General features: G+C 35.7%; 2 protein-coding genes across 2 annotated transcripts; one reads left to right on the top strand and one right to left on the bottom strand.

The window, feature by feature from the left end:
• Window positions 1-1,991: 1,991 nt before the first annotated feature.
• Window positions 1,992-9,005, bottom strand: ccdc80l1 (coiled-coil domain containing 80 like 1). The gene is made up of 7 exons (XM_016273622.1): window positions 6,839-9,005; window positions 5,935-6,091; window positions 5,705-5,841; window positions 4,278-4,429; window positions 4,084-4,187; window positions 2,667-2,750; window positions 1,992-2,541 (listed from the first exon to the last, which is right to left on the bottom strand). Exons 1-7 carry the CDS (start codon window positions 8,552-8,554, stop codon window positions 2,243-2,245), a joined length of 2,649 nt encoding a protein of 882 aa, XP_016129108.1. The 5' UTR covers window positions 8,555-9,005; the 3' UTR covers window positions 1,992-2,242.
• A 536-nt stretch (window positions 9,006-9,541) lies between these two features.
• On the top strand, window positions 9,542-11,729 carry LOC107586372 (fas apoptotic inhibitory molecule 1-like). The gene is made up of 4 exons (XM_016273690.1): window positions 9,542-9,817; window positions 10,159-10,387; window positions 10,797-10,846; window positions 11,070-11,729. The coding sequence occupies exons 1-4, from the start codon at window positions 9,704-9,706 to the stop codon at window positions 11,217-11,219; spliced, it is 543 nt and encodes a 180-aa protein (XP_016129176.1). The 5' UTR covers window positions 9,542-9,703; the 3' UTR covers window positions 11,220-11,729.
• Window positions 11,730-13,824: the final 2,095 nt, after the last annotated feature.

Here is a 13,824-nt window from a genome sequence, read left to right as displayed (position 1 = left end):
CATGTGACCAATCAAATTTGAGGAACAATGCTAACTGTTGTATAATGTTGCAACAGTTTATCATGCTGTGCTGCTGGCCTTAAATTATACAATTTCTCCTTCAAACTATAAAGGCCCGTTCACACCAAGGACGATAACAAAGATGGTTCTAAAAATCGTTCTCAATATTAAAGAATCCACACCACAACTATAACGATAAAAACAGAGAAACGATATCGTTGACAGCCAATCAGAATCCATCCTGCTGTAACGAGCTCGAGAATTGAAAGCGGCGGACGAGCGTGCGATTATAACAAACATGATATCGTTCATGGTGTGAACGGGGCTTAAGTGACTTTAGTTTTGTTGGACATTCCATCTATGTTTTATTGGTCACACTTTATTTTAAGGTGCAATTCTAACTATTCTAATGAATTTTGCATCAATAAATTTCTAATTTGCTGCTTATTAAAAGTTAGTAAGGTAGTTTTTAAGTTTAGGTATGGGGTTGGATTAAGGGATCTAATCCAATATGTGCTTTGTAAGTACCCGCCAATATATTAGTAATATGCATGCTACACTCTCAGAAAAAAAGGTACAAAAGCTGTCACTGGGGCGGTACCTTTTCAAAAGGTACACTTTTGTACCTTTTAGGTACTAATATGTACCTTTAAGGTACCAATATGGACTGTTTAGGTACAAAGGTGTGCCTTTTGAAAGGGTACCGCCTCCGTGACAGCTTTTGTGCCTTTTTTTCTGAGAGTGATAGTTAATAGTGAGAATTGGTCCTTAAAATAAAGTGTTACCATTTTATTTAATAAATTATTCTTTAAAAAGCACTGAATTTACAGATAAAGAGGAAGACATTTGTGTGTTTATTGAACACTGCTCTTATAGTCCTGGATATATCAGATTACACACAACAGAATTAAGGTAATTATTTAGATTAGTCTATAATTACATGGTAATATTACTTGGTATAGTTAGTGCATTGCACCATCTATTAGAGCATACTTGTTTATTCAGCTTGGCAAGTATCTTTAAGTCTTTATGGTCTAACTTTAAAGAAAAATGTTGCAGTAGAAAGCTTTTTTTAGAAATATGCAGTGCTTAATTTACTTGCAATAATACTGTTTATAGATATATTTTCTTAAATATTCAGCCTTCATCAGAATACAATTTGAAATGTGTATTTTTACAGCAATAACATGATTGTCTTGTTCACTGTATAATGATTGTGCCAACATTATAACAAAATGTCATTTTTAATCTCTAGCAATATTTTAGTCATGTTGTAAAGAATTGTGGAAATTTGAGACCAAAATGGGGTTGTATGAGTATTTTGTGTGTGGGAACAACATTAGTATTTACTTTTTACGGTATTTATTTGTTTTTAGGTGTTATGTGCTCTATGATGTTGGATACAAAAGAAGAACATATTGAGTGGTTTTCTGTACAAGTAGGATTTTGTAGATGTTTTCTGCAGAAGTAAAATAAATGACCTGATCACTGAAAATGTGGCTCTGTGCATTTATTTTGGTATAAAATATGTACGGTTTGCACTAATTAAAATGTAAAGTGCTCAACTACAGATATGCTAATAACCTCGTTTAACATTTGGCTTTTTTAAAAAGACTATTTTAAATCTTCCAGCAGATCATTAGATGTATGAAAAATCCACTTACAAAATGGTTTGTAGTCCACTTACAAAACTACACACTACGTATACAATACTCTGCAAGACATATTTTTACACTATCCCAAAATGCCCAGTAGAGGTCCGTAGAGAAATTCCAGATGGAAGAATATTCAGCTAAAACAGCCCATACATAAAAGTTCCCAGAATATGAAATGCTTTCTTAGGACTTTACAGTCTACAAAATATTTTGCTTTTGCTTTTGCTTCTCTGAGATTAATTGATGAACAAAATACAAACACAAACATTAACAAATCACTTTTTTTTCTTTATTGGAATTTAAAGTTTATTATTGTTAATTCGTAAACGTACCATTTAAAAAAAACAACTCATTCCCACATGCAAATACATTCATGTTATGAAAAGTCAAAATCAAAAACATCAAAGAAATCATCTACTTCATGTCAAGAGCAAATCTAAATATCAGCTACAACAAAATAGTAAAGTGAGAGTTGTCCGTAGTCAGTAGTTAATAAGAAAAACACAAAAGCAAGGTTTTCTGACATTTGAAACTTCACACTTTTCCTAGTAGAGAGTGCACAGGCTCTAAGACATTCCCCTCTGTTCTTAATATCCGTAACCACGATGATAGCCCTCATGGTAACCATCATGATGACTATACTCATCGTCAGGGCAGCGCATGCCGAGAGACTGCTGGATGGCCATCTCCTGCCTACGAAGCTGCATGGAGTCGACCAGCTCGTAAATGATTGACATGGACCACATAGGGGAGGGATACCAGGATTTCACATTGCCATCTTTCCCGACAAGCAGCATGGAGAAATATTCTTGGCTGATCTGGAAGTAGTTCCTAATGTCCTGCACCAGCGAGGCAGACAGGTCCTCACGGTCCACTGATACACTTCCTGCAATGCAAACCAGATTTTCCTAAGTTTTTTCCATAATAAAATGGCACTATACATCATATTTTTAGCAATAAAGGAAGTGCAGGGGCCATAAAAGAGTTTTGTTCAATGCAAAACAATCTCACCATTTATGGGATAAAGCTCCAGGACTCCACTCATGTCATCCAGGGTTTTTCCAACAAGTTTCAATAGAGATATATGACGCAGGCCTGTGAATTTATAACAATTAATGAAAAACGCTGGTTAATTCATAGATGCCCGGAAAGACTAAACAGATAAACAACTAAAGATGACTCAGCCGTTTCCAACTCTGACTCGTACTATATACATGAGATTGGAGTGAGAGTTTTTTATAGAGATGTTCTCTGAAACATGCATGTGATCTGCATTAAAGATGTCCGTTGTTGTTTTTTGTTCTAAAACAAGCCTTCTTTTATGAGGGTATCAATCAAGCTGTCATGCCACAGAGAGGAAGTGGTCTCTGTTGGATCGCTATGCAGGACCCAAACATCCACAGGTCCTCCTGGATTGTAAAGAATGCAGAGCAAGATTCTTAACAATGTTCCTACCTCCAAAATAGCCAACAAAAGAGCTGTAAAAGGCCTGCGTCATCCTATTTTTATTGGTGCCATTCCTCAGAGGCATTTGTGATTGAGGGCTCTTGTGAAGATGAGAGCTGGTTCCAGTTCAAAGAAAAGTACCAATAACATGTGCATTTCTATAAGCAGGAAGATCTCTGGAGAATCTGACTTTGACCAGTTCCCAAGATGTACTGCAAATAGTTTTTTAACGTTAGTTGTCAGCTGTTGTTAAGCTGGTTTTTTGGAAGGTCAGACATCCAGATAATGTATAATGAACTTAAGAGTAGTTGTATTAAATCATGCAGTTTTGATTGGAATGTCCATAAAAATTACAGCTGTTGACATGAGTGCATAGGGTGTTCATTGGAATGGACCCCAAATTTGTTTATAAATGCTTATCATGGAATTTCAGAGAACAAAAAAAGTGTCTATTTTCCCAAGTTACATAAACATTTGGAAGTGGTGTTGATACAGCAAAGCTCTTAGAGCGTTCTGCATTTCATAACATATTGATCATTTGAGTGTGGTGATATATAGTCTCAACTTTCCTGCAATTTCTCAGTCTAGTACATTTTCAGATGGGCTAGTTTTACGCAACTACTGATGTCATGAACAATTCAGTCCGTCTAGGACGCCAATGTGATTCCACTGGCTGAAATAACTTTTAATGGATATTCTGTTTAATGCCTAATAGAAATCCTACATATTGTTTAATAGTGTACGTTGTGCTTCAAGTAAATATTTCAAGTCTATGGGCTTTGGTGATAATGTAATAGTATACAGCCTACACCACTGAATGTGAAATGAAGCATTTCTCTTTGTCTCATTCTTTTGGATTTGTCTATAGTAAATAGCACTAGTAGTATGTTTACATTTAAAAGCACATGTTTATTAAAGTATGTAGAATTAAATGGAAGATGTTCTTAAATTACGTTGCTACGGTTTACCCAAAGGATCTCACCCAGATTGCAGGCTTGGCTATTAATGGTGTAGAGTTGTTGCTGATAGGCCCATTCTTCATCAGTAGGGGTGGATATTACAAACAGTCTCCGCCTCCAACGGAATCTTAAAGAGACATTTTAATGAAAAAGCATTGAGATGAGCCTATTCTTTATGTTAATACATTATATATTTTCACAAAAAGCCATTTCAAACCTAGATAGGAAGTCCTCAAGAGATCTTAATTTATCTTCTTTCTTGCACATAACTACAAGTTTCCTCTGCTGTTCTATTTCTTTAATGCGGGTTGACAATGTGTCAATGTAGTCTAACACTGCTTTCATGACAATCGGCACTTCATATCGTTGCTGTGGAAACCAGGAATGCATAATTTTGTGTTATAAAATTTGATCAGGAATGATTACATCTACATCTCATATTAGGGATGCACGATATATCGGCCACCATATCGGTATCGGCCCATATCGGCTCATTTTTTCTGTTATCGGTATCGGCCTGATAAGAAAATTTGGCCGATATCTTAAAGCCGATAAATAATGCATTATTTCCTTCAGAGACACTTCAGATGCGCGCTGTTCGTTTGCAGCCGTTTGTGCAATTGTACGTTGTAATATTGTGTTTATTTGATGTATATCTGATTTATCTCATATAGAATGCGTTTGGTTAAGTTAAAAGAGCGCTTCAGTTTACCGGTGATCATCTTTAGCTCAGCACACGCAGCTCAAACAGCAGTGCACAACAATAATAACTATGATTGGGAATGTCGTGTATATAACATTCTAATGAGAACATTATTATAATAAAACATTGTGAATTCTTTGGGTTTAGTTGCCATGTTTCAGTGCGTTGTTATGGGAAGAGCGCATCCACAACAGGATCACACATTCTGACTATAGCATGCAATAACTGCGTCATTTTGTACATATATAAGTTGTAATATTATGTTTATGTGGTATTAATATTAATCTCAGGATGCATTTCCTTGAGTTAAATAAGCTGCCAGCAAAACGCTTCAGTTTACCGTGTTCATTCAGCTCTTCAGCTTCAGCACGCGCAGCTCAACGGCTGCTATTTAAAACAGTGGTATTAATTTGTTACTTTTTCAAAATCATTGATACATTATTAATAACAACAACCACTTGTATTGTTCTCTTATTATTTTCATCAACAATATGGTTTAGTAATTAAAATCATTTAATTATTGTCCGTGCAGAGGCTATTCCGTTTTATTGATCTATGGCGCATTCATTTTGATTCTTTACACGTGTAATGATGTCCAGTGACTTGTTTGCATTATTTATGCATAATTTTATTTATTTGTAAGACTTTTTTATGACTAAATTTGGTAATGGGAGAGTAAAAATATTTTTAAAACGTACACTGTTCAAACTAGGCTGCTTAGCGTTTGGGATGTGGCTTTTAATGATGAGCCCTTTTTTGTAATCAGGCTCTCAAAAAGTATATAACAATTTGGATATAGATTTATCGGCCAACATATCGGTTATCGGCTTTCAAAAATAAAGAATAATCGGTTATCGGTATCGGCCAAAATTTTCATATCGATGCATATCTATCTCATATACATTGATAAAATTATCTAGGTTTTTTTTTTTACTACACACCTTGACTTTCATGTCAAAGTCAGTCAACACCATGTTGAAATCATTATAAATCATCCCGAAATGCTTCCGAAATGCTGTGATGAGGTCCTGGTTGATAAGGTCACTGTCCGGCAGGCCTCGCAAGGGCCTATCCTGTTCTGTTAAATAATAATAATAATAATAATAATAGAATCTGAATGAAGACATTTTGATAGGACATTTTACAAACAAACACGGTAAGCAGCACTGACCTGTCTGGTAGTGTTCAATCTTCATGGTACTGTTTGTGAGGGGCCCAAAGATGCTGATGATGGACATTTTACGTAGTGCCATATCACAAACTTGCTCCAGGTACTCATCCCTCTGTTCACTGTACATATGATTCTGCTCATCTGGAGCAGTAATTATCTGCAGCCGATGAGAATGAGAAGATTAATAAGACACTAAACAGTTGTTAAAGTGCTTTTATGAACCAAAATACTTCTTAATTTTTTTAGAATGTTATATAATTTTTTTAATGAGCAAATAATGCAACTTTAAACCTAACTTGTATATCATCACTTCTGAAAATAAAGGTTCCAAAAGGGGGGTTTCACATTTTGGGTTTCCCTTTCAGTGAAAGGATCTTAAAAGAATTGTTCTCTTAGTGTGTAGAACATTTTTACACTTTAGATGTTGAATGTTCTTCATAGAATCCTAAATGCAGAATATTTACAGGCCTCAATAGTAAGGATTGGATAAGTTAAATTATGAATTTAAATGTTTACATTTAAAATGTAAAAATAGTCATTTAATGCATTTTTTACATTAATATTTATTTTAGAAATATTTAAAAATATATTTAAGAAAATACTTTTACAGTTTTACACACAATTTTTTGTTTTCATCAAATGCTAATTTTTCTAAACTTTTTCTAAAGAAATATTGCAGTAATAGCTCAAATTCTAAATATTTTATCTATAGATAAGTACAGAATTCCATATCACCAACTGTCTTAGAAAACATTTTGTGACATGTAATGTGTAATGATCAAAAATAAAAAAATATTGTAAGCTATAGCACTTATCCATTGGGCATTGTAAAATCCTTATTGTTGAGCCCCGAGCTATATCTCTATATTACTTTTTTCATGTGTCTCACTTATGCCATACGTACCATGATTCGTCGTCTTCTCTGAAAATAACTCAAAAAAGTGTCTAACGATTTCTTGGGATTCGCTGCCTGATCCACAACAGCCCTTTCTTCAAAGACATCTGGCTTTTGCACTTTTTTATTTTGAACACTGACATTTGTCTCCTTAGTCACTTTTGAGTCTTTTCCCCCTGCGGGTATCTTCCTTAAAGGCTTTTCAGGTCTATGCATCTTCTTCCTCCTGTCGGCACTGTCAGGTTTATTTTTCCCCTTTTGGCTGGTCATAAGTTCCGTCTCTGGTTTATTAGCAGTGGGCCTCTGTGTGTCACGTTCTCTGCTGTGCTGACTAAGCTTTTTACTCCATCCATGTTTCACCACAGGCAGTTTGTCCTTGGGCTTCTGTATGGATGCTTGTGTTGGTGAGATTGCAGTTGAAATCTTTTGCGTGTGGTCTGGGTATTTTTCTTTATGTTGTTTGTAGAAGTTTGAGGTAACAGAGAGATGAGTAGTTGTGTCCCTCAGATGGTTTTGTGGTGAGGACCGGTAGACACGTTCAGAGGTATTGGGACCAGATGTGTGCCAGGGTACGGTTGTGTGTGGATGTGTTTGCTCCACTGTTGTGGGTATATTTGTAGTAATAGTAGTTGTTGTTGAGGGGAAAATGGTGGTAGAGGGTGCAGTGGTTGTTATAGTTGGTTTTGAGGTTGTAGTTTTCAAGGTAGTACGTTTTGTGGTTGTAGTCATTGTAGTAGTGATGATGGTAGTTGATATTTGTGCCTGAGTCATCTGGGTGGGCTGAGGGACCGGTTTTACCATGTGTCGCCTTGTGTTTTCTGCCATGTTCATCTGTGGTTGCAGACCAACTGCATTTGAGCCAACAGACTGCACCACTTGGCCCTCAACTCCAGCAGTCTTGCACTTTTGCACAAAGCCCTTTTGCCTGGCCTTCTCCAGTCTACGCATAGGTGCCTGGTCTACGGCTTCATAAATTGCCTCCAGCTGAACAGGGTATGGGTATCTTTCCTCTACCTGAAGGCTTTTTCTTAGAAGCACCATTCCAAACTTACCATCCTCCAACTTCAGGAAGCCCATCAGTCTTGGCACCAGGGCTGGATCCAGCGGCTCCTCCACCAGAGATCCCTGATTGCTAACTCGTCTCACCTTGCCTCCCATCTTCCCCTTGTCATGAAACATTATGATCTGCTGCATGTGTCTGTCCGCCATCTCGCAGTACACATCAGGCTTGAGCAAGTTCATCATTAACCTGTAATAGCCATCAGAGTCGTTGGGAGCCGAAATGACCAGCACACGGTTTTTACCTGCAAAGCCAGCCAAGATGTTAATGGAGCTAGTGGCGCCCAGTGGAGTAGATTGAAAATTAGGTTCTTGAGCAGGACTGCTGTTAGTTACACTGGGTTTCCTGTGCGGAACTGGTCTTTGCCCTTTCAGGAGCCTCCTGGCTGGGGGTCGTGAGGACTCCACGTTCTGATCATTCTGAGGCTTCCTGAGTATATCTGTGTTCCTGGAAGTGGATAACCTTGCAGATCTTCTATGTGATTGTATATCATTTGTGTACTTTTTGACAAAAGTGTTTGGTTGTAATTGTGCATTTCCTTCTTCTGCTCCTGTGTAATTCAGGACCTTGGAAGACTTCAAGTCAGATGCATGAATCCACGTCAGAGTCAACAAAATGACATGTACCTGAAGATTTTTCATTGCAATTATACTGCTACAGTACATAAACACAAATCACTCCAGAATTATGACATTGGATAGGCGAGTAGGTTTGGAAATGGTTGTAGCGTAATTTGATCCAACAGCAGCGAGTCACAAATTATCAAGAGTGACAAACAAACGGTTAAAACGTGTTACATTACTAATAGTTAACAAAGACAGAACAATACTTAATAAAACTATGTAAAACGGATGTAAAGAAACCACTAACAGTAATTCCAACTCGTCTTCGTAGAAAAATTATATAATGTCATAATCCAAAGCGAATGAGTTTGTCAAATGATTGAGGGAAATGCATTATTCCGTCTAAATTCCCTCATTACAATATTCAGTTACGTCCAGTACTTTCCAGGAAAGACAGGCAAAACTCCACAACACTTTTTCCGTTTGTATCCTTTAAACAACGGCGTGAAAAGACACTCAGCTCACGATCATCGTCTCCAATGCTACTCAATGCTCTCTGAGCTCCACGCACTGAAATCTGGAAGAAAGTTCTGAACAAGCGGGGTTCACAGCCAGATTGACCACGCCCACTCGCTTTTGATATGATAATAGCGTGACTTGCTAATATGTTACGTACATATGCTACGTTAACTTCGCACAACTTCATATTCCATAACATTGCATTAAAGTGGGTTGTAAAGTATTTTATGTAATTGTTTTAATATTAAAAAACAAAGTTTATTGATCACAAAGCCTACACAAATATGCATGTTTGCCGTTCAATCTGCTTCAGGTTATAATAAAACTGTATTTATTTATTTAATTAATAATAGGGAGGGAGGGAGAGAGAGAGAGAGAGAGAGGACTGCCATCTATTGGTAGTGACCCCAGAGCATCAAAAACATCCAAGCTTTTTAACAATTGAAAAAGTTTTTATGATTTTTACTCCTAGACCTAATGTCAACTTAAATTTAATTGCAGTGAAAATAACTGTCTCCTCAAACACTCAACTGCCTTGACAAGTTAAGCCTCTTACACTAATGCACTCGTTGCTGAGAGAGCATGTATAGGATGGCAGCCTCAATAATATACAGAGATTTAATCAGCAGTTGCTCATAATGAGGACTGCTACTATGATCAAGCGGAAGCTAAAACATTACATAGAATTAAAAATAGTATAGAGCGGTTGGGCAGTGTGGATCTTAACGCAGCATGTCCGAAAACATTGTGGGAGCGTGGGACGTGTCGCTAAGTGATGGGGTTTACCGAATTGAGTTTGAACATGGAACAACAACAGGGAAACGGGTCATTTACATTAATGGGAAGGTGAGAAGTAGTCAGTAATGTATTTATTTTATTTGTCATTATGTTAGATTAGATTAGATAGTTGTCTATATTTTTATATATGTAGGCCTATATAATCATTAAATTTAGGCTGTGGCCTACTTCATATAAAAAGTTTTATATTTCAAGTTTCTATTAAAATTTTTATGTAATCTTTTTATTTTACCTTGAATTTGATATTAAGACAATAATAAGATAAGGGGTAATATGTATCTTATGTTATTATAATTAAGATAATAAAATAAGATCATATCTGATACTATGTAGAGACCAGATATTATATGAATAAGATCATATTAAATAAGTCTTATCCACTTTTTAAGGAGGTGTTGAGGAGGGATTGGATGTTCAAACTGGTGGGCAAAGAAACATTCCCTGTTGGGAGCACAGATACAAAAGCAACCATATCTATTGAGGCGATCACTGGGTTTTCCTATGAGTACACACTGGACATCAACGGAAAAAGTCTCCAAACTTTTCTGGACAACCGATCAAAAATGGCCAAAACATGGGTGCTGAAACTGGGTGGTGCTGATTACAGGGTAGTTCTAGGTAAGAGACACTGTCAAAACATCCCCTTTGATTTATGATGTAAAAAGAATATGCTTTGTATATTATATTGTCCAACCACACTGTAAGAAGAGAAGGACTTCCAATTAGGGTCCGGAGTCAGCAGAAAAATTTGTAAAAGTAAACTAAAACGGTTTACTTTTTTTTAATGAAAATACAGCTGCCATTATATTTTAGGAAGGGATGTCCTCTCAAGGGGATCATCATGTGGGGGTCTGGGGCATCAAAAAGTGTGAAAACGTCTGGACTAAATTAGTGCATGTTGCTTTACTAAAAGAACAGAAAAATGTGCTTGTTTGATTTGTCCTGTTCTCATGCAGACATTAGACAGTTAAACTGTAATTAAAACACAACTATTAGCAAACTATTGTTTTTTTTTCTGTTTCACTAGAGAAAGACACTATGGATGTATGGTGCAATGGACAGAAAATAGAGACTATGGTAAGTAATTTAAATACTGCATTTCAGACTAGCACATGCCTTTGGGTCTATGAAAGATCCACTTTGGTCCATTGTTTATTTAAGTCTGAGTCAAGTCGGCTAATGGTGTAGTTGTGTGGCCACTGTGGAAAAACTTAACACCATCTTTTTCATATCACATCTTTCCCAAGACTGGTGCTTGTTTAGTCATAGGCCTGTGTTTATATTGATTTCCTTTGTGCAGGGGGAGTTTACAGAGAATGGAAGCGAGACACACTTTGCAGTGGAGAACCATGAATGCTGCATTAAAGCAACAAGTAGTGGAAGGAAGCGAAATGGAATAGTTCATTCCCTGCTGGTGGATGGAATCAGGATAGAAGAGGCCATTGAGTAAAATGGAGGCTAATGGAATTCAGCTGTGCAAGACATTTAGCAACAGTGTACTTTATCAGAATTAGATACAGATGGCATCGAACAAGTTTTTTTCTACAGTACGATGGTATTTGTTCATTTATTTGTTACAAAGATGTTAAAGGTTTTAAAGTAAATTACCCCACCAACACATTTAATGAATGGCTTGGCTATCATTATCTATGATATTGTATTATGCTGAATATCAAAGGTTTTTGTGTCTATTTGTTAATAAGAGATTTGTGGACACATAAATGTTTCAGATGTGTGGAGTAAAAAATATAGTTTTTATTTTGAAAGGGTAAAATCAGAGCCTTGTGGTAAGATGCCCAAACAAAAGGCTCTTAGTGGCTCTTAGTGAGTTAGATGTACACTTTAGACATCTTCACTAATCATTAAAACCTGTACTAGAAATTGAGTGAAATAAGTTCAGTTAGAATTCATAGTGTTGCTATTATGTTATATCTTATAATATGGCCAATTAAACATGTATGTATTCATGTGCTTGTATATAATTCATAGAATAATTTGACCTTTACATGAATCTCTTTTAATGGGACTCTGCTTTGTCTGTCATCGGATATTAAATTATTAAACAAAATTTTCAAATCACAATTTTAAATAGAATAGTTGATTTAGTACACTTATGTGACCCTGGACCACAAAACCAGTCATAAGTAGCATGGGTATATTTGTAGCAATAACCAATGGGTCAAAATTATTGAGTTTTCTTATATGCCAAAAAATCATTAGGATATTAAGTAAAGATCATGTTCCATGAAGATATTTTGTAAATTCCCTACCGTAAGTATATCAAAACTTAATATCTGATTAGTAATATGCATTGCTAAGAACTTAATTTAGACAACTTTAAAGGTGATTTTAACAGTATTTCGATTTTTTTTTTTGCACCCTGAGATTCCAGATTTTCAGGTAGTTGTATCTCAGCCAAATATTGTCCTATAACAAACCATACACCAATGGAAAGCTTATTTATTCAGACAATTGACACGTATGACTGGTTTTGTGGTCCAGGGTCACATATATATGAAATGTAAATAATATTTATTCTAAATCAACTGTTGTATGTAAAATTGTGTTTTGCATAATATGAAAGATCCACTTTGGTCCATTGTTTATTTAAGTCTGAGTCAAGTCGGCTAATGGTGTAGTTGTGTGGCCACTGTGGAAAAACTTAACACCATCTTTTTCATATCACATCTTTCCCAAGACTGGTGCTTGTTTAGTCATAGGCCTGTGTTTATATTGATTTCCTTTGTGCAGGGGGAGTTTACAGAGAATGGAAGCGAGACACACTTTGCAGTGGAGAACCATGAATGCTGCATTAAAGCAACAAGTAGTGGAAGGAAGCGAAATGGAATAGTTCATTCCCTGCTGGTGGATGGAATCAGGATAGAAGAGGCCATTGAGTAAAATGGAGGCTAATGGAATTCAGCTGTGCAAGACATTTAGCAACAGTGTACTTTATCAGAATTAGATACAGATGGCATCGAACAAATTTTTTTCTACAGTACGATGGTATTTGTTCATTTATTTGTTACAAAGATGTTAAAGGTTTTAAAGTAAATTACCCCACCAACACATTTAATGAATGGCTTGGCTATCATTATCTATGATATTGTATTATGCTGAATATCAAAGGTTTTTGTGTCTATTTGTTAATAAGAGATTTGTGGACACATAAATGTTTCAGATGTGTGGAGTAAAAAATATAGTTTTTATTTTGAAAGGGTAAAATCAGAGCCTTGTGGTAAGATGCCCAAACAAAAGGCTCTTAGTGGCTCTTAGTGAGTTAGATGTACACTTTAGACATCTTCACTAATCATTAAAACCTGTACTAGAAATTGAGTGAAATAAGTTCAGTTAGAATTCATAGTGTTGCTATTATGTTATATCTTATAATATGGCCAATTAAACATGTATGTATTCATGTGCTTGTATATAATTCATAGAATAATTTGACCTTTACATGAATCTCTTTTAATGGGACTCTGCTTTGTCTGTCATCGGATATTAAATTATTAAACAAAATTTTCAAATCACAATTTTAAATAGAATAGTTGATTTAGTACACTTATGTGACCCTGGACCACAAAACCAGTCATAAGTAGCATGGGTATATTTGTAGCAATAACCAATGGGTCAAAATTATTGAGTTTTCTTATATGCCAAAAAATCATTAGGATATTAAGTAAAGATCATGTTCCATGAAGATATTTTGTAAATTCCCTACCGTAAGTATATCAAAACTTAATATCTGATTAGTAATATGCATTGCTAAGAACTTAATTTAGACAACTTTAAAGGTGATTTTAACAGTATTTCAATTTTTTTTTTGCACCCTGAGATTCCAGATTTTCAGGTAGTTGTATCTCAGCCAAATATTGTCCTATAACAAACCATACACCAATGGAAAGCTTATTTATTCAGACAATTGACACGTATGACTGGTTTTGTGGTACAGGGTCACATATATATGAAATGTAAACATATTTATTCTAAATCAACTGTTGTATGTAAAATTGTGTTTTGCATAAAGTAATACACACACACACACACACACACAC

This window comes from Sinocyclocheilus grahami, unplaced genomic scaffold, assembly GCF_001515645.1.
Source record: "Sinocyclocheilus grahami isolate Dianchi unplaced genomic scaffold, SAMN03320097.WGS_v1.1 scaffold80.1, whole genome shotgun sequence".
Taxonomy (NCBI): Eukaryota; Metazoa; Chordata; class Actinopteri; order Cypriniformes; family Cyprinidae; genus Sinocyclocheilus; species Sinocyclocheilus grahami.
This window is presented reverse-complemented; position numbering and strand designations above follow the sequence as displayed.